At 48.2% G+C, this 22,627-nt stretch overlaps 1 protein-coding gene across 1 annotated transcript in view; it reads right to left on the reverse strand.

The window, feature by feature from the left end:
• CSMD2 (CUB and Sushi multiple domains 2) overlaps nucleotides 1-22,627 on the reverse strand; it is a 616,179-nt gene that overhangs the window by 144,360 nt on the left and 449,192 nt on the right. Inside the window, exons 26-28 of the mRNA XM_059136925.1 lie at nucleotides 12,632-12,834; nucleotides 7,551-7,742; nucleotides 2,327-2,465 (exon numbers count right to left, since the gene is read on the reverse strand). Of these exons, the coding sequence (XP_058992908.1) occupies nucleotides 2,327-2,465; nucleotides 7,551-7,742; nucleotides 12,632-12,834 (534 nt within the window). The remainder of the gene's footprint in view (nucleotides 1-2,326; nucleotides 2,466-7,550; nucleotides 7,743-12,631; nucleotides 12,835-22,627) is intronic.

Genomic DNA, 22,627 nt, shown 5'->3' on the forward strand with positions numbered 1-22,627 from the left:
ATCTGGTAGGGGAGCCGGATATATACTGGTCTCCTTCCTCCATGGTACCCTCACAATAGGGTCACCTGCTGAGGCACTTCCTAACTGCCTTGTCTATCCCTGTCTTCCTTCAGTCATCACATTTTGTCTGAGTGTGCTCAATGTACCAGGTGCTTGCACGGTGCTCGGGACACAGGACTATGTCCGCCGTTACACCTTCAAGATGGCAATGGGGCTGAAGGCAGCGACGGGTATGACAACAGCAAAGCAAAGTACAAAGCCTGTGCGGGCACATGGGATCACAGCACAAAGTTCCTCGGGGAGGAGGAAATGAGACTTTCGTGGAGGCCAAGTTGGTGTCAAGTTTTGGGAAGTGCAGAGACCCCAGATGGTTGGACAAGGACGGAAAAGGAAGTCTCCATGAAGGGAGCAGCAGAGGCAAGATCACAAGGGCAAGGAATCGTCTTGAAGCTGTGAGCAGCTCAGGCTGGCTGGAGCTCAGGGGTTAGGATGGGGTCGGGGGGACTGGGTGGAGAGGGAGGCAGCAGCCAGATTGCTTGGACTGAAAAACCAAAGTTCTGAGTTTATAGGAAGAGGAAGCCACGACAGGACTTTAAAATAAGAGATCCATTTGTTTGTGTGTTTGTTTTCAAATAGAGGTATGACTTACACACCATGAAATGATCAGCTCATAAATGCATCACCTATGGGTTTTGACACATGCCTAGCAAAACCCAGGCCATTCCCACCATCCCCAAATTCTCCCCTTCCCAGTCAGTCTTCCCCAGAAGCCACTACTGAACAGATTTTTATCACCATGGATTCATTTAGCGAACTGAATCCCAAAATTTCATGTAAGTGGGATCCTACATAATGGGCTCTTTTGGGGCCATCTTCTTCCGCTCAGTGTGATATCTTTGAGAGTCAGCCGTGTTGCCTCTATCAGTTGTTCACCCCTTTTTGTGGCTGAGTAGCATGTTACTGCATGTTCCCATGGAAGCCGAGGTGGTTGTTTTAGCATTTTCACATGACAAGATCACCGCTACAGCTAACTCAAGAAGAGGCTGGCATGGGGGGGAAGATGGGGGCTGAGGAACCAGTCAGGAGACTATGGGAGTAGTTTGGAGGGTAAGTAGTGAGAGTTTCAACAGCACAGTAGCTCGGATGCTGGAGGAGAGAGGCAGATGTGAGGTTCCAGGCCTTGCTCACTAATGGAAGCAGCAGCTGCAGGAAGGTGGCACTCCCCGGGGGTCAGGAGAGAGCTCTTCTGGGGCGGGGGCAAGTCATAGGCTCAGTTTTGTACGTGCTGCATCAGAGGCACCGTCAGTCACCAGACCCCCAACAGCTGGACAGGAGAGCCCGCAGCTCAGAAGGCAGTCTGGGCTGTGGTAGCACGGAGTCCCCTGTTTCTAAGACTGAGGTGAAGCCATCGGAGCAGAGGAGCGGGCCCAGGAAGGGAGTGTGGATGCGAAGAGAAAAGGCTCCCGATAGAGCCTGGCCAAGGAAGGCAGGGCATAACAATGCAGCTGTGAAGTCACAGAAGAAGTTGGAGAACTGGAGGAGAATAACTTCATGGAAACCAAGGAGAAAAATCAGGGTAAGGATGGAGGGAGTGATCGAGAGGTACAGTGGGATAAAACATGGGAAGTGCCATTTTGTGTAGCAACCAGGAGTTTGCTGGGGTCTCTGGCGGAAGCCCGCAGGCAGAACCCAGGTATCCGTGGTCTGAGTGTGAACAGGAGGCAAGGAAGTAGACACAAGCAGAGATGATTCTTTTGAAGAGTTTGCCTCTAAAGGGATAAAGGAGGCAGTGTGGGAGGCAGGCCAGGAGCTGGATGGGGGAGGACCTGAGACAAACCCGAGCCTGTTTGCACACTAGGGAGTGTGAGGAAGGGAGCCAGGTGAGAGCAAAGGGGGAAACAGAGAGGAGTGGGGCGTGGAAAGGATCCAGCAAGGGCCTGCTTTCTGAATCTCAACATCTTCAGAGGAAAGAAGAAAGAAAGAAAGACAGGAAGGAAGGAGAAAGAAAGAAAGAAAGAAAGAAAAAAAGAAAGAAAGAAAGAACGAGAGAAAAAAGGAAAAGAAAAGAAAGAAAGAAAGAAAGAAAGAGGAAGGAAGGAAGAAAGAATAATAGTTACTTCAGTAATTATAAGGATAAAATAATAATGTATGAAGTCGATGAGCACAGCACAGGGCACACAGGAAACATCCAATAAATGCTAGTTTCCCTCCTTTGGATTCCCTCGTCTGCTCCTAGCAGACCTGTGTGCACTCACCTGGAGACCCTGGTCTAAACCCCCCAGCTGCTCTGAGCCCCTCATCTCCCACCTGGGGGAAAGGTACATACATGTTAAATACCAGGGCGATGACGTAGTCCGGAGAGACAGTCACTTTCCAGTCACACTCCTTGCCTGGTGGGTAAGGTTCTGGGTAATTTGGCGACAGAATGACTCCTGATGGTCCTGTCAGGTCTCCACCGCAGGGAGCTGGGGAGAGAGGAAGACAAGGGTCAGGTCTGGGGGCTGGGGAGGCAAAGTGGAGGAGGGACTGAGTCTGGCAGATCTGAGTGAAAACCGAGGAGAGGACGGGATGTAATGGGTGCAGGGTTTTACTTCCAAGTGATGGGAATGTTTTGGAACAGAGGTGGTGGTTGTGTAACATCAAGAATGTACCAAATGCCACTGAATCATTCATTTTAAAAAGTGAGTTTTATGTTATGTGAATTTCACCTCAAGAAATTATTAAAATCAAAACTGAACGACCTAGTTCTGCCACTTCCTGGCCATGAGGCCTTAGGGAATTACCCTAACCTCTGTGGACCTCAGCAACCTTTCCCTATTGCAGGAAGAGGTACTATTTCCCTCATGGATGGAGCTAAAGATGTTGGAGAGGTCTGTTAAAGCACCTGGAATACAGTAAATAATTCTTATTTGGAGGCAGTTGATACTCCTCTTTTAGACATTTGAAATACATGGTCTCCTGCCACTGCCTCCTGTCCAGTTTCCAGGTGAGCTTTGTGGGTGTTGATCCTAGATGTAGTGCGCTCGCCGTCAGAGGGGTGGAGAATACAGTCATGCTCACCTGCCAAGCATGGCTGGCCCCCTCCCTGTCAATGCTTTTGGCCTCTGCCTGGAGCTCCAGATACTTTCCAAGTTTCCTGAAGACCTTGTCTGAGAGTGGGGGCACCTCACTTGGATGGAGATACGACAGAGCTCCATACTTCCATGGTGGTTCCCCACCCCACCCCCCTGAGATGATGGGCCTTTTAACAGGCAGGGAGGGGGCAAGTGGCTGGTGAGGCAGCAAGCAGCTTACGTGGAGCCCACTGGGGCATTTCCCAGATCTGCAGTCAGGGTCTCCCCTAGATGGCTGTCTGAGTCACTGCCCTGAAGCAGTGGGGTCTGATAAGATGGGGGCTGGTAAGTGTATGGGGTCATCCAGGAAATATGGTAGAGACTATTAGTATGGTTTGGTCTGAGAAACCCCACAGGGTGCCACTGGAGGTTGACGTCAAGTACATCAGCTGGGAGCCCACAGGAGTAGGAAAGCCATTTAAGGAGAAGCCAGAAAGTCTGAGACTGGACACAGGAGGTGGGAGCCAAGGGTGTGTCCAAGACCCAGCTCAAGGGCAGCCACAGTCTTGTCGCTGAGCTGAGCTTTACAGATGCATGCTGTAGCTTTCGCTCAGGGCAAGCCTTCGAAGGCTCAGTCAATGACCACAGGGTCTTTTTTTAAAAAACAGTAGGCTTCAGGCTGGGCCATAAAAGCCCTAAGGTGGCTGAACAAAGAGCCTGAGTGATCCCAAGAGTAGTGGTTCCCCTCCACCCCTGTGGAGAATATATCCCAAATCCCAACTGGAACAAACACTCAAGGCGGCACTTACTCTACGTCTGACGTGACGCATAGCATTCTAGAAACCTCATCTCACTTCCCTCTCGCAACAACTCAGTGAGCTATGGATTCTTCTTTCTGGTTTAGAACCGAGAAGCCTGGGGCTCAGCAAGTTGAAAGACCTGCCCAGAGTCACTGAGACTCAACCTTCTGCCTCGAAAGGGCAACCCTTTCGCACTCTTCCTTTCTGCTCAGAATCTCCGGTGGCGGGGCAGGGGAGCAGCCCCTGCTGGGAGAGCTTCTCTGAGCAAGGATGGTTCCCTGCACCAGGCTTGCTTCTCTGCACCTCTGGCTTGCTTCTCCCCTGTGCCCTCTTGGAGAAGGTTACATGAATGCGACATGCCGGAGGCCTGTACGATCCAGATAAAACCCTGGACTTAGCACAGTAGGACCCATTGTCCCGTGCTCTGAGGGCCCAACCCTAGCAGCTGTCTGATGCAGCCTGGGTGGTCCCAGCTCCCTGGGGACCTTCCTAAAGGGGCACAGTGATGCCTCCATGAGGGAAAAGGCCACTGGGTGTGAGCTTCCTCTGTGGCTTGGGGGTCTCTTCCCCTCAGTTAGCCAGGGATGGGGGTGACCTGGCTGTTTCTGAAATTGCCCCCATGATTCTTCCGCCCACTCCCAAAGTGTTTGTGGTTTGTTTGGGTTCTAGGCCTCTGCCCTGGCGCAGTTCCCTTCCAGATGGCTCCCTGGCATTGGGCATTCAGACATCTGCTTCCCACTCAGGACCCCAGCCTGGGCATCATTGCCCTCTGCCATTTGTGCGTCAAGGCCTGGCCGCACTCCTAGCTGCTTGGCCAGCAGAAGTGTTCCCGCTGCTCACGGCTGGTGGAGAGGTACGCAGAGGAAGGAAGTCCCTTCCCTTTCTAGGCCTCAGAACTAACCAGCAGGTCAGTCGAGCTGCAGGAGACCAAATGAGGTCTTGGCAACATCCCAGCATCACCTGGTCCTTTCAGCAGGTATTCACAGGGGTGGGAAGCCAGGTGGGAACTAGAAGCCAGGTGTTGCTTCCATTCCAGGATGTTTGTCGCACACCCACGGTCACGCCCTGTCCCTCCCTACTGTGAGTCAGAAACAGAGGCTGGAGCCTATAAACCATGGAAGACCAGGAGGGGGTGGTAGTAGATAGCTGGTCACCCCAGATGCCCCAAAAGTGGGCAGGCAGTCCTGTGGGGTGAGAGGTGTGAGAAACACCGTCAAACTCAAAGTTACACAGTCATGGGTTCCAATTCTGACTGTGCCACTTACTAGCTATGAGTTTGGGCAAGATATCCCATCTCTTTGAGCCTCCACTTTCCCATATATAAAGTAAATAAAAATAACAAAAAGAGTAAGGACAATAATAACTTCTAAGGCACACTGGGTTCGCTGTGAGTCAGACGTGGTCTTATGGCTCTACAGCATGAGCTTCTTTCCTCCTCAGAACAGGGTGATGATCTAGGTCCTCCTAATGCTCCTATTTTACAGGGGAGGAAAATGAGGCCCAGGGAGAGTCAGAAATTTGCCCAAGGCCACACAGCTTATTGGGGTGAAGGCACCAGAGTCGGTCGATAGTTGAAATCCAGAACCTGAGCTCCAAACTTACCATCTGACGATTCCATTTGCAAGAATGCAGCTAAAACTTCTAGCCGAGTGCCTATCATGGGGATGGCGCTCAATAAATACTTGTTTTCTCCCTTTGCTTCCTCCCTATAATGAAGGGATATCAAGGCCAGCCAGACCAGTCATGGCAGACTGCCAAGGGAGCTGGAAATTAGGGGCTTGTCACTGGGATTTCCAGACTGTTTGAGAGAAGAGACAAAGACATTCATTTTGTTGCCCGAGGAACGTTTCCCCAAGCTGAGTACAGAAGAATGGGTAATGAAAGCTGAATTAACCTCTTTGCCCTGCTCGCTGCACATTTATTGCTCTCAACAGCTTAACACCGTGCAGCCCCCCCTCCCTTCTCCACCTGGGACAGTCTTGTCTCAGGACCTGCTTTTCTGTAAAAGAAGCTAAGGAATCACAGTCCCAGAGAATGCTAAATTTGGACGGGGCCTCAGAGTTCATCTAACTCGCTCTTGGGACTCACCAGAATTCCAATGCCCTGTTGGGATTCATGCTCAGGGAAGGGAGGTAATTCCAAAAACCCAAGAGACGAAAACAAAGAAGGGAATAATGGGAGGGAGGGAAGGAGAGAGGAAGGAAGAAGTGAGAAAAGGAAGGAGGGAAATCAGTATTTCTTGAGATTTGGGTTAGTTGTGTCCTTACTCCATGATGCCATGAAAGTGTATTTAGTCTCACTTTATAGAATAGGAAACTAAGGCTCAGAGAGATGGAGGAGTTCTTCCAAGGCCACTGAACTAGTTAATGGCAGAGCCAGGATCTGAACCCAGATCTGTCTACTTCAGTACTCCACAATCTTTTGCACATAATATTCCATGTAGCTGAGATCTGACCTGTTTTTGGAAGCCAGGAGTCAACCTCCTGTCTGCTATGTATTCATTCACCATGCTCCTACTGCATAACCCGGGTGACTCCTAATCTCCTTTGAGAGACAGGATTTAGTGTCTCACCTTCAGCACCAGGCCTCAGAGCTTGGCCTGCAAAGGCCAGTCCTCGGATGCCTGGACAGAGCCTCCCACTGAAACTGAGTGGAAAGCCATGTAGGGCATCGCCTGGGGCATCGGCTGCTGGGCTGTGTCTTGGGAAGTCCCTGGAACCCATCCCCAGCACAGGAGCTAGTGTGGGAAGTAGGAAATTGAAAGGCTCTCCTTTCAGACTGATGTGGGTGTGAATCTTGGCTCTGCCATGTCCCAGCTCTGTGATTTGGGCAAGATATCCAAGTTTATCTAAGTTTCAGTTCCTGAACTCTAAAGTGAGGGAATGGTGCTCATTTCAGAGAGCTGTAGGGAAAGTTAAGTGAGGTTGGGTAAGAAGATGTCCAGTGTGGGGCTAGCACACAGTAAGGGGACCTGGGGACTACTGCTTCTCTTCTAACACCCATCGTTGATCCGGGACATAAATGCATTCAGGACTTTGCCTGAGAAAAAGGGCCATGCAGCAATGAATACCTGGAATGTTTCTATTTCTTTCTTCCTTCAACTTCCTGCCTCCTCCCAGGCTCAAGGAGCTGGGGAGCAGTATTATTACCCTCTAACCCTTACAAGCTCTCTGACCATGGGCAAGTCGCAGAGCTTCCATTTCTGCATGGGCCAAAGGGGGAGATTTTTAAGAGTAAGAACAGATCAAGAGATCTAACACCCAGGTAACCAATAATTTCCTTGAGAAAAGAAAGGCAAGGTTCTTCCCTTTGCACCTGAGCCTGTGGATGCCTTTCTAGTGCTTTGGATATTAGAAAGGGCATTTTGGAACCTGCTGACCTTCCTCCCGAGCTGATCCATCATCCTCCTTTCCACCTAAATAGCCTGAGTCAGGGAGAAAAGAGGTAGACATGCCTGGCTTAGAAATTTTGGGGACCACTTTGGAGAGTGAAGACTTTGTCATATGTAGACAGTAACTGTGAGTGTGTGAATGTGAGGGGGCATTTGTGTGCACATATTCACACAAAGCAGCATAAACTTTGGGTTTTCCGATGCTACTGGCCAGCCTCTAGATGCAGCTGCCACTTGGGCCATGGGGTCTGGCACACACAAGCGGTGGGACCAGAGGGCAGGATTCAGCCTGTGGCTGCTTTGTACCGATGCACGTGGGCGGACTGGGCTGCCAGAAGAATCTGTTCTCGATCTTCACACAGCTGATCTCTGCGCTCCCCTGCAGCGCATAGCCAGGGTCACACTGGAACACTGTGGAGTCTCCAGCTTCCCAACTGTCGCCACTCCGGCTCCCGTTCTGTGGGACCCCAGGGTCGTTGCAGGACGTGGCTGTAGACACTGAGAGAACAGAAGAACAAGTGGGGTTGCCTAGAAGTCTGCCAGCCAATGAGGGTCTCAGCCCATCACCCTCGTTGTCATCACCGTGCCCACTGCCAGGGCCACAGCCACAATCTCTGTCACCTCCCACTATGTCACTGGCAATAGGGCCACCGTTTCATTTCTGTTCTCACCCTCATCTCTGTCACCACTGGGGACCACCATCAGAACCATTACCAGAACCTTCACCACCGCTGGCATCCACCTGTCACGAGGTACCATGAGTTAGGTGTGATTGCACAGCTATGATTGTAAAAGAAGTGAGCTAGGATCAATACCCGCCTTGTTGCAGAGATCAGCAGACAAGCAGGGTCTGCCAGTGGGTTGGGAGCTGGTCTCCCTGTAGGCCGAGCAGCGGGTGTTAACAAGCATAGGGAGAACTGCAGTCAGGTGAAGGCAAATGTCCAACACCACATCGGCCTAGAACCGGAGGAAAGTCAGAAGACTTTCACCTCCTCAGATAGGCCTCTATCTGAGGTGTGTAGCAAGGGGAAAAATAGAGTTCAAAGTAAACATTCATAGCTGAGATGTAGTCAACATTAAAAAACCTCAGGAATGTGGTCTGATACCTAACTTAGTGTCGGATAGACCACGTGCTTTAAAAGTGAATGTCAAATGATGGAGGGAAGGAGTAAATGAACAAAAGAATGAATGAGTAGATGCATCATGAGAAAAGGAAATGATAGAAGAGAACGTCCAGACAAAGAATCGGGACAGCTGCAACCAAGGTCATTCTCCAGATTCTGGGCGGCAGGCTCCAGGGATGGGAGCCCCTGGAGGCTACAGGATCTGTAATATTCATTGGCTTGGAGGGCCAGATTCCCCCACCCCCAAATTTTAGGGAAAAATAGCATGCACAAAACTAAATGAATTTATTGTGGAGTAGAATGTAAAAGTCATATGTGTTCTTCAGCAAAAACATGAAGCCTCAAAGAGACTGTAGCCTCCTACAGCTTTCAGATCAACAGATGGATAGACATTCACTCTCTTCTGCTTTGAGGAGGATGTCAGTGGAAAAACTCGAGAAGCCCGAGCCCAGGGCAACTGTACACACTAATATCACCAACTGTAAGATCTAGGATTGTGGGAACAAGTCTGGAGTTATAGCATCTGATACCTCATACCCAGTAACGATACATACGAGAAACTAGGGCTCATAGTCAGATCTGTTTCTATGCCTGCTCGTATAAATAAGTTTTATTAGAATATAGCCGTGCTCATCTGTTTATATATGCTATACTATACCCAGCTACATCTGTAAAATCTTCCAACGCAGCAAGCTCAGGTCCCTCGCTGCTTTTCCCACTCCCCAGGGCCTTTGCACCTGCTGGTCTTTCTACCTGAAGCGATGGTGCCGCAGACCTTCCTAAGTCAGCTCCATATTGTCATTCAGTTTTCAGCTCTTGAATCACCTCCTCAGACAGGCCTCTCTAACCACCTTCTTCTGGGCTCATCCCTTGACCCCTCCTGCTACTAATTTGGTCACATTCTCCTCTTTTGTTCTTTTCATTGCACAGTCTGTAATACTCTTGCTAATTCATTTGTCTCTTTATTGTAATATCACTTGTGCATCTCTGTGGGAACAGAGACCTCGGCTGTTTTGCTTCCAACTGTATCCCCGGGGCCTAGAACATTACCCAGCACACAGCCGTGCTCAGTAAATATTTGTTGAATGAATAAATAAATGAACAAATCATCACCATCTGACACTTACTGAATTTATTTATAACGTCAAAGAAGAATCAATCTTCTTCCTTCCCAATTAAAAACAGACTTAGCTTTCATCTCTAGCTTTACAGTGCACTGTACACATGTAAATGATTCCCTGAAAGAAAAATAGCTCCCTGCTCTGACCATACTCAGAAAGATTATTTATGTAGGAGGTGACAGAGTGCAATGATGAAGAGCCTGGGTCTGGGAATCAGACATGGGGGTTCTGATCCAGTCTCTGCTGCTTATTAACTAGATGACCTTGTATGAGAAACGTCCCTGGACCTCAGAGCCACGTCTGCAGCATGGATTAAATAATGGCCACCATACTCTAAGGCTTCTGTGAAAATTGCTAGCAGAGTGCTTAGGGTGGTGCCGGCTCAGCGGGTGGCAGTCCCTCTCCTTCAGTGTCCCCCTAACCCTCTTTGTTCCCACTTTCCCTCTTTAATGCTCCTGAATTTGAGCTGCTTGGCAAAGCCCCGGGAAAAGGCTAGATCCGCGTGGTTCAGACAGGATGTTAGATGTTACACAGTCATGTTTACTCAATAAAGCCAAGCCTGCACTAATCGTCTCTGGCATTTCTGTACAATCCTCCGTCAAACACACACTATAAAGTTAACCTGGGGCGAGCCACGCGGCCTTCCCTAGAGGAGTCCTGGTATTTGCTAACTGAGGACAGCAAAAGGGAAGGTGACCTTTCCTGAACCTCGGTTATACCCGGACCCTGGGCCAGGTCGTCTCGGCCTTTCTGGAGTCCAGGCTAGGTAGCTTTGCCCATGCCCCTCTCCACGGACCTAAGCGATGGTCAGGGCAGCTTGTGTCCGGGCATCCACGCATTAGAGAAAACCATGCGCTCATGTGCACACGTGTCCATGTGCCTGCTTTCCCAGTAAGCAGTGAGTAAGCTGCTGCTGCACGCATGGGCTGTGGAGGAGTCTGAGCGGCAGGACGGGGCAAGGGTCGGCTACCTCCAGCACAAGGCAGGGTGTCTGGGATTGACAACGCACTGAAGAAATCGAAGTAAAGTGCTCGCTGTGCCACAGGCCACAGCAATTTATTCTGAATGGGGAGGAAGTGGCATCTGACACGCACCCCGAAGGATGAATAGTCCTTCTATGGGCTGGACAACGCGTGAAGAAGCAGCCGGAGCTGCTGGGCGAAGGTGCGGCTCGTGACAGTGCCCAGGGATGCTGTCCCACGTGGCCAAGCTGACAGTGCACAGGAGGTCAGATAGCGCAAACCCACAGAGGAATTTGCCAGAGCAATTAAGAGGGTTTTTCTTTTTCTTTTCTTTCTTTCTTTCTTTTTTTTTTTTTAAAGCCATAACCATTAGCTTGGGCACAGTCAGAGAAAATACATGTCTGATTTAATTATTCATAACACTCCTTTCCCCAGAGAGTGGACTGAGCTGTCTCTTTAGCATTCCACTCTCCTCACTGCTTACAGATCCTTTATGGCTTATCCCAGCAGTCTCTGAAGTTTGTTCCATAAAATGCTAGTCTCTTGAGATGGTCTGGGAAAAAGTCCTCCATGGTCAAATATATTTGGGAACTGTGACCTACTAGATAGACACCTTCTGAATTCACCCGCTAAATTAGCATACCAAAAGTTCTCAGAGGTCCCAAGTTACCGATAGCCTCTTTAGGTTTGCCTTGACCTAAGACCGTGCAGCTTTCTTTCTCCAGCAACATCAGCCAAGAGTCTGTGGAACTCCAGGGAACAGATGTAGGGAAATGCTTATCTAAAAATGACTCCCTTGTTGCCCTGTGGACCTAATCTTAGATGAGCTCACCGTTACCCTGTGGTCCCCAGAGACTCTCCATGGGCAAACGGGTACCAGGATTCCATGGAAGAAGACTCCCAGTGAACCCTGCAAGGAGTTCTTCCTCACCAGGCTAGAAGCTTCTGTGAGTATTAATTGGGCAAGTTAATGGGTATAAAGGAATATAATCCTGGAGGCTTTCATCTGCCCTACAGACTACTGAATGCTCATCTCCACAGAGAAAACAGATGTGCACAAGAGCTAGAAGCAGGGTCTGTAGCCCCATTCCAGTCTACCTGGTACCAGAAATACATTCAACCACCCTTAGCTAATAAACCAGCAAGGGGAGACTGTGGAGGCAAAGCCGTGGCATGGGTGCCACATGGGCTCGCTTTGCAATCACCATGGCAACCCCCCCACACACTCTGGAGTAAGGACATGGTAATGAAGACAGCTGCTGTATAATAAACATAAGCATAAACCAAGGCAGAGTCACTTGTGCAGGGAGATGAGTGATGGAAGAGGCACTTCAGAGGAGATGAGATGATGCATCACAGGGAGAGGCAGGACCAACACATGAATTATCTAATACCGGGACTCAGATATGTGAACATTGCCCATTTTTGGTAGCTCTATGTCATGCTCCTCCATAATTGGCTACTAGAGTGCATAATTAATTGAATTTAGATCATTTGTATTTGGCTCCCGGTCCTTCCTGGGACCCGCACTAGACTAAGAACCAGAGTGTGCGGCATATCAGAGCGGCTGTTCCATAAAAGAGCCCCATACCACCATCCACAGGGGCCTGCGTGCCTTCTTCTGTGCTCCCTGTGTTTCAAATTGCACATTCTGGAACCTCTCATCCTGCCTCTGCACTTGTGCACATGCTCTTCACACCTAGGGTGCCCCTTTCTTTCTTTTTCTCTAACAGGGATCCACAGACTCCACCCCCACCCAAGTCCTACTATGTGGCCCTTCCCACCCCACGGAATCATCAGCTGCTCCCTGCTTGAAACACAGTCTTTCCCTCTGTTACTGCTGCTTCTCCTGCAGGTCTGAGTGTGGGCTCTGTGTTTTCTGGAATATCTTTTCTTCCTGGTGCTCCAAGGTGAGCACGGTAGTTTATATCCACCCCTGCCCCCCAGGTACTCATCAATCTGCATGTTAGTGTCTCTGAAGCTGCTTGTCTTTCCCTGCAGAGTAAGCCCAGCACAGATATTTGAACACAAGTGCTAACCAGGTGCCGGGCACACAGCCCCTGCTCAGTGGCTCTCTCTACAAGAGCGGAGGGCTGGAGGAAGGGAGGGCAAGGAGGGGTGGGGGCTGCTGTCATGCCCCAGGACAGATGGACAGAGGCAGGCAGGAAGTGAGCACAGACCTGAGAAGTGAATGGCAAATCCCTGCTTGCTGGTGAAGAAGTCGGTGCTGAACTGCAGAACGACCGAGTTGAAGGTGCTGTGCAGGTCCTTGGGCAGGGCCGCGCCGCTGAGCTCCTTCAGCAGGACCCCACTCTCCACAGGCCCATCCCAGATGCGCAGCACGTCGTGGACCTCCTCTGTGTCAAACACCAGGAAGTGGAGCCTGAACAGAGAGAAGAGGAAGGTGGTCATCCTGGGCTCAGCGCTTTCCTCCCAGGGGCTTCAGGTCAGAGGAGGTCGGAAACCCAAGAGACTTGCCAGAAGGAAGAGAGCAGCGTCTAGCGGCACCTTCTCTCATGGCTTCCAGCCGGCCTGCCCCTCCTACTGGGGGTTCCTAACAGCCGGGACAGGGGTGGGAGGGGGGTGTAGGTTTTGTGCACTTTGTTGATCATCCTGAGTTTTATGTTGTCACTGTTGAACCCCACCCATCTCTTCACTGTCCACCATGGTCCCCAGACTTCCTCCTGAGTCCACTATCATTCTAGATTGTGAGGGAGACGCCAAGAAGGCATACACCCAGGCAAAAATCCCAGAAAGCCATTTTGTGGCTATTGACAAACTGATTCCAAAGTTCATATGGAGGGGAGAAAGCCCCAGAACAGCTACATGATACAGAAGGAGGACAAGACTGGAGATTGATTGTACCCGATGTCAAGATGTAATGACAAAGCTGCAGTAACCAAGGTGGTGGGTATTGGCGAAAGAACAAAGAGATCCATGGAACAGGATAGAGAACACAGAGACAGACCCAAGAAATACAGTCAATTGATCTTTGACGAGGTAGCAAAGATGGTCTTTCCAACAAATGGCACTGAAGCTGCTGGACACACACATGCAAAAAATGAATCTAGCTGTAGACTGAGGTCCTTCATAAAAGTTAACTCCAACTGGGTCACAGACTTAAATGTAAACATAAAACTATAAACTCCTAGAAGACGTGGGAGAAACCCTACACGACCTTGGGTGTGGGAAGACATCTAGATACGCCAAAGGCATGATCCGTGAAAAAACCCTACTGATCAGCTGGGCTTTATTGAGATTAAAAATTTCAGTTCTGCAAAAGACCATGTCAAGAAAATGAGACAAGCCATGGACTGGGAGGAAATATTTTCAAAAGACATAATTTGATAATGGACTGTTACCCCAAATATACAAAGAATTCTTAAAACTCAACAATAGGAAAACAAGTAAGTCTGCTTAAAAAGTGGACCAAAGACCTTGCCAGACGCCTCATCAAAGATAGACAAATAGGGAATAATCACATGAAAAGACGCTCCACATCCTGTCATCGGGGAAATGCAAATGAAAGCAGCAATGAGATACCGCTACATGCCTATGAGAATGGCCAAAATCCAGAGCATTGACACTACCAAGTGCTGATGGGGAGGGAAACAGGAAGTCTCACACACTACTGGTGGGAATACAAAATGGTAAGGCCACTTTGGAAGACAGTTTGGCCATTTGTGGCCAAAGTAAATCTATAGAATGTATACCATCAGAGCAAACCCTGATGGAAATTATGGACTTTGAGCAATAGCGATGTGTCAGTGTAGGCTCACCACTTGTAACAAATGTCCCACCCTGGTGGGGGGTGTGGTTCTTGGGGAAGCTGTGCATGTGGCGGGGCAGGGGGCAAATGGGAAGGTTTTGCATCTTTGTCTCAATTTTACTCTGAACCTAAATTTGCTCTAAGAAACTCGGCCTTAGAAAAAGGGGCGTGGGGATAAAGGTAAGGGGTGTGTTGTGGGGTTTGAGAGGCTGATCCAGTTGTGGAGGGGGGTGGTGAGCCTACATCTTGGTTTCCAAGAACAGAACTTGGGACACTGGCTACACATAGGCTTGGCTTAGATAATCCTTGGGGATCTGAGGAGGCCAGGCAGGGTTTCCACATGAGCGGGCAGGCTGCCTGCAGGCCACAGACAGAGCTCTCAGGGCAAAGTAGCTGAGTAGGAATGCTGAATTCTCCCAGAGCAAAGAGGTTCTGGCTGCCAAAGCTATTTGACTACCAGCCTTTCTCTCCTAATCAAATTTTTATTTTGGAACAATTTTAGACTTACAGAAAAGTTGCAAAGTTAATATGGAGAATTCCCATAGACCCCTCACCATTTCTCCCACTGTTAATGTCTTATGTTTCCCAGGTGCATTTGTCACAACTGATGAACCAACTTGGATGCATGAACTCAGCGCCAGGCTTCATTTGAATCTCACCAGTTTTTCCACTGATACCCTTTTTCTGTTCCAGAAGCCAATCCATTTATCACTATCTCCTTTTAAAAATATCTTTTTAGGGGCACCTGAGCGGCTCAATCGGTTGAGCATCTAACTCTCGGTTTTAACTGAGGTTGTGCTCTCGGGTTCTGGGGTTGAGCCCCACAGTGGCTGGCTTGGTGTGCTCAGCGGGAGTGTGCTTCCCCTCTTCCTCGCCTTCTGCCCCTCCCCTCTCAAATAAATAAAATAAAATCCCTAAAAAGTATATTTTTAAATTATAAAAATAAGACACGCTCAAGGCAGAAAAAGACAAACAATATATAGATGTACTGAATTTTTTAAAAAGTCTCTTACACAAACCAATCTGTTCTCCAAAGCTTTTCACTTGATATTAGTCTTGCTGCATATCGTTCCAGACTTTCTTTCCGTGTGCACACAGTGTGCACTCCCCAAATGGGACCATATTTTACGTTACTTTTTTTGCTTAAGACTGTTAGGGACATAATACATATATTTCTTTTTTTTTTCCTACAAAAAATGGACACTGTTGTATTTCATTATCTCACATAAGACTGCAAGGAATATTCCCATCTTTACATAGCTTTGCCCATTTCTGTTAACATCTCAGTCGACTGTTGGAGGAATTCTGGAGGGGATGAGTATACACTTAAAAATCTTTTATAAATGCTGTTAAATTATTCTCTTAAGTGATTGCATCAATTTACATTCTCACTAAACAGTATCAGTGTGACTCCTCTCTCTAAACTTCACCTCATCAACATCAGGTATTTAAAATACTTGCCCATCTGCTAAACCAAAATGGAATCTCACTGGTGTTCTGGATAATTTAAGTTACGTGCATATTAAACGTGTATCTTTGTTATATTTTGTTATAAGCATATCTTTGCATATATTTATTGCCAACTTACATATCTTCATAACCTTTAGCCATCTTAACAGAGTTATTTGTCTTTTAAAATTCTATTTACAATTAACTATAATTTTTATTCATTATTTTTATATATTTTTATTTCTCTCTTAAATATTGCTAATATTTTCTCCTAGCAGCTGGTGTCTTTTTGCCCTTTAAATTTTGTATAGGGTGCCTATTTTGGTGTAGGACTTATTTATTTTTTTAAGACTTATTTATTTATTTATTTAAAAGATTTATTTATTATATTGAGAGAGAGTAAGTGGGAGGAGGGGCAGCAGGAGAAGAAGGAAAATCCTCAAGGAAGGAAAAAATCCTTTTCCTTGGTGAGTGCAGAGCCTGACAGGGGCTGGATCCCAGGCCCTGAGATCATGACCTGAGCCAAAATCAAGAGTTAGATGCTTAACCAACTGAGCCACCCAGGTGTGTCTGGACTTAAGTCATTTTATGTAACAAATCTGCTATTCTTTTCCCTTAAGGATACTGATGACAGGGCGCCTGGGTGGCTCAGTTGGTTAAGCATCTGTCTTCAGCTCAGGTCATGATCCCAGGGTCCTGAGATCGAGCCCCACATTGGGCTCCCTGCAGTGGGGAGCTGGCTTCTCCCTCCACTTGCTGCTCTCCCTGCTTGTGCTCTCTTTTTCAAATATATAAAATGTATTTTTTTTAAAAAAAGAGATAACTTAAAAAAAATAAAAGATACTGAGTGATGTGTTATGCTTGGGCAAACCCTCTTCTTCCCACAAGATTAAAAAGCCAAACTTGAGTATTTCCCCAGATCTTGTTAGTTCTATTTTTTGAGGTTTATAGGTTCATTATGTTTCCAGATGGACACTCAACTCTCCTACCACTGGTCTAAAATAGCCTTGTCCATGTTTTGACTATCAAAATGCTCTGTTTACTTCCTCCTGAGCATTTATTGCAGTCTATACTTACTCATTTGTTTACTACCTGTCTCCCCAACTAGAAGATAATTTTCATGAATGGGGGACCAGGGGCTATTCACTCTGGTGGCCTCAGAGCCTATGACGTGCCTGACACTTTGGATGGTGCCCACGAATGTCTGGGGAATGAAGACAGTTGTCACTGTATAATCCAGGCTCCCTTCATGGATATGAAACATCATTTTGGTCATGACTCTGATTCTAGACACCCTCCTTAGCTCCAGGACTCCCTCCTTGGTCTCTCCAGATGCTACTTATTGTACCACAAGCACACCTACCCAACTTACTTCTGTTTTCATATTTCATATTCTTCCATGGCAAATCCCCCTTCATTTTTCTCCCCCAAATTTCTTAGCTATTTTCCCAAATTTATCCTTTGAGATGAACTTTATAGTTATCAAGTTCCAAAAAAACCTCACTGATACTTTGATTGGAATTGCACACATGTATTGATTCATTTGGGCAAACTGATAGCTTTACGTTATTTTTCCCCAGCCAGGAACACTGTAGGTATCTTAATCTATTTAGGGCTTTGTTTGTGTGTCTTGGTAACATTTCATGGTTTTCTTCTTTGTTATGTTTTTCTTTGCATACTTCTTATTAATTTTTTATTCTATTATGAATGAGATCTAATTTTTATTTGTGTATTTGTTGTTGGGTATGTGTGCATGTTTTTTCTTTTCAGTTACCAGGTAGTTTTACTAGGATTCAAGTGAATCTCCTGGATTTGGTGAGTGCTGTGAAGTGTGGATTTCCCAAACAAACCCTTTTATAGATAGAGGTGCAGGTCCGCCACACCAGAAGCTGTGTGGGTGCTAGTTCCCCTGGCAGGCATCCCCTCCCGGGGGGTTCCGGCAGAGTAAAGACAGATGGGCTTCCCTTCCATGCATTCAGCAGGAAACAGACTGCAGTCTGGGGCCCCACACTTGATTGGAAAGAGGAAGTGGGAGCTTCCCAGGAAGCAGAGCCAACAGGCATACTCACTCTGTGCCAAACTGCACCCTTCCTTTTCTTTCTCTGAGATACTCAGTCGATGCAAAATTGGCCTTAACCACAGGAGCAGACCAGGAAGTAAGCTGTGTGGTGTGGCCAGATGTATTCTCAAAAAAGAGAGGCTCTCGGGGGCTGGACTTGTCAGGGAGGGAGGGAGGGAGGAGATGAGACTTGAAGTTTGCAGGTATGAAAGGGAATAGGTTTTCTTTGCATTAATAACATGAGACAAGGGGCACCTTGGTGGCTCAGTTGGTTAAGCATCTGCCTTTGGCTTGGGTCTGTGATCCCAGGGTCCTGGGATCGAACCCTGCATTGGGCTCCCTGATGAGCTTCTCGTTCTCTCCACCCCTGCTCATGCTCTCTGTCACTCTCTCTCTTTCTCTCTCTATGTCAGATGAATAAAAAAAATCTTAAAGAAAAATAACATGAGACAAGACCCAGAAATGGAGCAAGGTGAAGGGGCCAGGAAGAAATGTGATTCCCACACTGGAGTCCAAGTGGCGTCAGGAGGTCACAGACAGTAGAGCTGGGCTGAGAGTGGGAAGATGATGAGGCCCCAGAATTAGCTAGAGGAATCTGGGTTTTGTCCCCTTTTAGTTAAGAGACCCACTGAGATCCCAGAGGTTAAATAACTGAAGGAGTGAGTGAATGAATCCATGAATGAATGAATGAAATTCCAGGAGGAACATCTGATAGGAAGAGAGAATATGGAGATGGAGCAGGGATGAAACATATTTATATGACAACCACCAAGTACAAAGCACTTCCACGTGGTCTCACTTAGTCCCCGTGAGTATCTTTATTTTGTAAGTGGCATCCTTTCCGTCTTTAAAAATGAGAATACAGAGGTTCAGAGAGGTTGAATAACTTGCCCAAGGTCAAGGGCTGGTTTGAGAGCGAGCCAGAATTACATTATATAATTATAGTCTGGGTCCAACCTTGGTGCTCCCACTCTTTCCCCTGAGAATGCCGCCTGTGCCTCCAGAAGGAAGAGGCTGTGGCGGGGAGGCAGGTGTGTGCGGGGAGGCCCTATCAGTAATCAATAGCTTACATGAGAATCATAACAAGGTGAAAGGGCTGAACTTTGAGACCATGAATTAAAAATTCCAGCTCCTTGCATTCGGCTCCACTGATCTGATAATCAGACAAAAGTCAAAGGCTTGGCGTTGAACAGGTCTAGAGAATGGCAGGGGGAGAGGCAGAGGAGGGAGCCCTAGGTCCTCTGCAGGCAGAAACAATGCAGCTCAGCAGCCAGAAGGAATGAGGCTGAAGGGCCAGACCTCTTACTGCATTCATTTGTTTCAACACCTCCCTGCGCTGGGTGCAGAGAGATAATGGTGACAAGGACAGGGCGTCCTTTTCCAGTTGTTTCTGGACATGGGCAATATTCTCTTACACACAAATCCCTGTAAAGATGATCAGCTGTGGTGGCACTTGCGTGGAAGGAAGCAGGATGCTGAGACAGAGGACCCGCTTTCCAGAGAGCGCCCTGGCAGGGAGGCCCTCTGGAAGGAGGGGACAGGGAGGCAATGGGAGAGGCTCCCAGGTACCAGCCCAGAATGGAGCAAGAGGTAGGAGGGCACTTCCTGTGGTAGCGAGCAGCAGGTGCAAAGGCCTGCAAACAGAAAGGCTGTTGCAGGACTGAGATGGGCAGGTGGACGCCAGGTCAGGTGGGGGACCGAAGGTGCGGGTGCAGGGTTGGGGGAGGGGGAGTTTGGGTTTCATCGAGGAATCTTCTTGCTGAGGTCTGGCAGGATCCAATTTCCATTTTACAGTCACTCCTGCTGCCCAGATGGGAGTAGCGGCAGGGGCTGGAGTGGGTGCACGGCAGGTAGCTGGGGTGGGGGGACTGGCTGCAGGGAGGGGTGTGGTGACCCCTTGTATTAGAAATCCTTGAAGAGAGCCAGGGAAGACTTCCTTTGTCAAATGGACCACCCTGATTAAGACTCTTATTGAAGACTTGTTTTCATCTTTGAGAAATCAAAGTCTGTAAAATGCTAATCAGAGGTTCTGATCGATAGGGCTCATTCCAGGCCTGGCAGACAGCAGGCTTGCCTGAGCAGCTCTTCTGCAGGTGAGCATAAGTCTTCTTTGGCTTTTGAAAAACTGGGAGCAGTTTTGAGGACCCTGCTCCCCCCTGACCCCAGGTGGGGAGGCACTGAAGGGAGAGGAAGAGGTAAAAGGTACTGCTTCACAGAGAAGCCTTCCTCCCAAGGGTGTCTGCTTCTTTGGGCCACAGACATGACACAGGCCAGGGAAGAGGGCTGAAGTGTGTTGGGCGTCACACTCTGTCTCTGCCCTGGAGGCTGCTACTGCTGAGTGAAAAACACACAGTAATATGTGTGGGATCCCTGTGAAAACGCTTCGATTTGCAGGTTACTTTTGCCACTTGCTCATGGGGGGACTGAAGTCTCTGGGGTTTAACACAGACCCCTGCGGGGTGGGGAGTGGGGAGTGGATATCAAACAGCTAGTAAGGCTCAGGGCCAGCATTCAGTGCATGTCTCTCTAGTACCAAAGGTATTCCTTTCACATTGTCTTCTACCTGAGCGAAGCAAGGAAAATTCCAAGGAGGAGGTGTCTTTGCAGTAGTTTTGAAGACCGAAAAGAAAAGCAGGAGGGGACTGCATGGAGCACTGGGTGTGGTGAAAAAATAATGAATACTGTTTTTCTGAAAATAAATTAATTAATTTAAAAAAAAAAAAAAGAAAAGCAGGAGGAGATGGAGAGAGGAAGATCATAAGAGAGGGAACAGCACACACAGAGGCTTATAAAACGTGGGGCTAGCCTTCCTGAATCCAGACTCCCTCCCACCCTTTTGATTCACCTTCTCTGTGCGGGGTACAGGGTTTGTTCTGAACCACACTGTTCTTTCCTTCACCAAGTCCTTTAGGAGCCCCAGCTGCCATCCTCCAATCCTCTCTGTTCTAGCCGTTTCCTTCTTGTCTTCTTGCTTCAGGGACTTCTCTCTGCCTGGAACATTCCTACCCTCCCATACACTCCCGTACCTGCCACCTGCAGTGGGCTGAGTTCAACCCCTTCAGTGTCACCTTAACTGGAATCGTCAGTGTGCCCTTAATGGGAAATCAATGCATTGTTGCAGATGTAATCAAGTTCAGATGAGGTCATCCTGGGTTAGGGTGGTCCCTAAACCCAAAGGTTGATGTCTTCATCAGAGAAAGGAGAGGGAGACTGGGATACAGAGAAGCAGAGGGGTCAGCGGGGAACAGACCATGTGAACACAGAGGTAGAGACTGGAGGATGTATCTATGAGCCCAGGGTGGCTGGCAACTACCAGAAGCCAGAAGAAGGTCACAGATTTTTCCACAGAGTCTTCAGGGGGAGCACCGACACCTTGACTTTGAATTGTGAGAAAGTATATTTCTGTTCTCGTTTCAAGCTATTCTGTTTGTTACTGCAGCCCCACAAACTCATATACCACCTGACTAGCATGTACCAGCTGATACCCCACACTCAGTGGGGACTTTTCCCTGGGTGTCTCCATATTGTGCACTGCCTCCCCATCCCCCACCGACCCCATGAACCTCATCTGGACAGATGGTCCCTCCAAGTGCTCCCACAGCTTTGGACCCATCGGTGACATACCTATCTTACCAAGCTCCTTAACTGCTGTGTTTCTGACTGATTCATCTCTGTATCTTTGGTACCCAGCACCAGGCCTGGCCCATGCTAAGCTCTTGGTCTGGTTGAACTATGAATGAATGAACTGCTCACCACCTTGCAGGAATACCATAGTTCAGCCAAACTCACCTACTCTCCTTGTCAAGTATGTACCACATGGTGAGAGGAAATGAAATCCTTTGTGCTAAGGAAGATACGTCCTATTTTGCCAGAGGTTCTAACATCTCTCTTTATGGCCCACATCCAGCTCCTTGCATCTTCCCACTGAATTTTTGGTGCTCTATCACTACCAAAGAAATAGGAGCTAGTGGCACCGACCCCAAGCCAGAGCTAGCAGCCTCGTCCAAACCCAGGAGACATGGGGAGGATGCAGTCATGGTCGCACACTGGCTAAGCCCAGCCTGGTAGGTTCTTTGAGTCTAGATACAGATACCAAGAGTCACACATCCAATCAAGAGAGAACAGGTATTGGATGCAGACAGCACTGATGGGAATATGGCATGTCTCTGACACTAAGTGTGGTGTGATGGGTTCTATGGTCAAGGCATGCACAGAGCAGACCCCTACCTGGGTGGAGGGGGTGAGGCAGGCCCCCTGGAGGAGGTGACAACTGAGCTGAGAGTCTTGTCAGATGCACAGGCTGTGTGCAGATGAAGGGGGTGGATGAGGAACATGGGAAGAAGAGGGAATGCCAGGGAGAGAACAGAGACAGCATAAAGACATGGGTGGTCTAGAGAGAGAAAAGTTCCAGTTCTTTGGGAGGACACAAGCATGGGGTGCAGGTGGTGGATTTGGACAAGCATGTCCAATGAGTTTACAGCATGAAAGGCACATAAGGAAGGAAGTTTCTAGAGGATTCTGACTTTAGGGATGAATGGGGAAGGAGAAGCCCATGGAGACTAAGACTAAGAGGTAGAAGGAAAAGCAGGAGAAGGTACAGTCCTAGAAGCCAAGACGGGGGAGAGTCTCAGAGGGACAGCAATAATGCCCAAGCTGCTGTGGAGAAGGCAATAATCCTACATCCTATATCTATATATAGGTAATCTATATATAGGTATATCAATAATAGGATATATATATATATATATATATATATATATATATATATATATATCCTGTATCTATAATCCTAGTGACAGTGGTTTGTGCGGTGATGGGGCAGGGCTGGGGACAGGGGCGGAAGACCAGTGCCCACCAAACACCAAAGGAGGGGCTGGAGTTGGTTACACTGTCCTAAGT

Source organism: Mustela lutreola, chromosome 10, assembly GCF_030435805.1.
Source record: "Mustela lutreola isolate mMusLut2 chromosome 10, mMusLut2.pri, whole genome shotgun sequence".
In the NCBI taxonomy this organism is placed as follows: Eukaryota; Metazoa; Chordata; class Mammalia; order Carnivora; family Mustelidae; genus Mustela; species Mustela lutreola.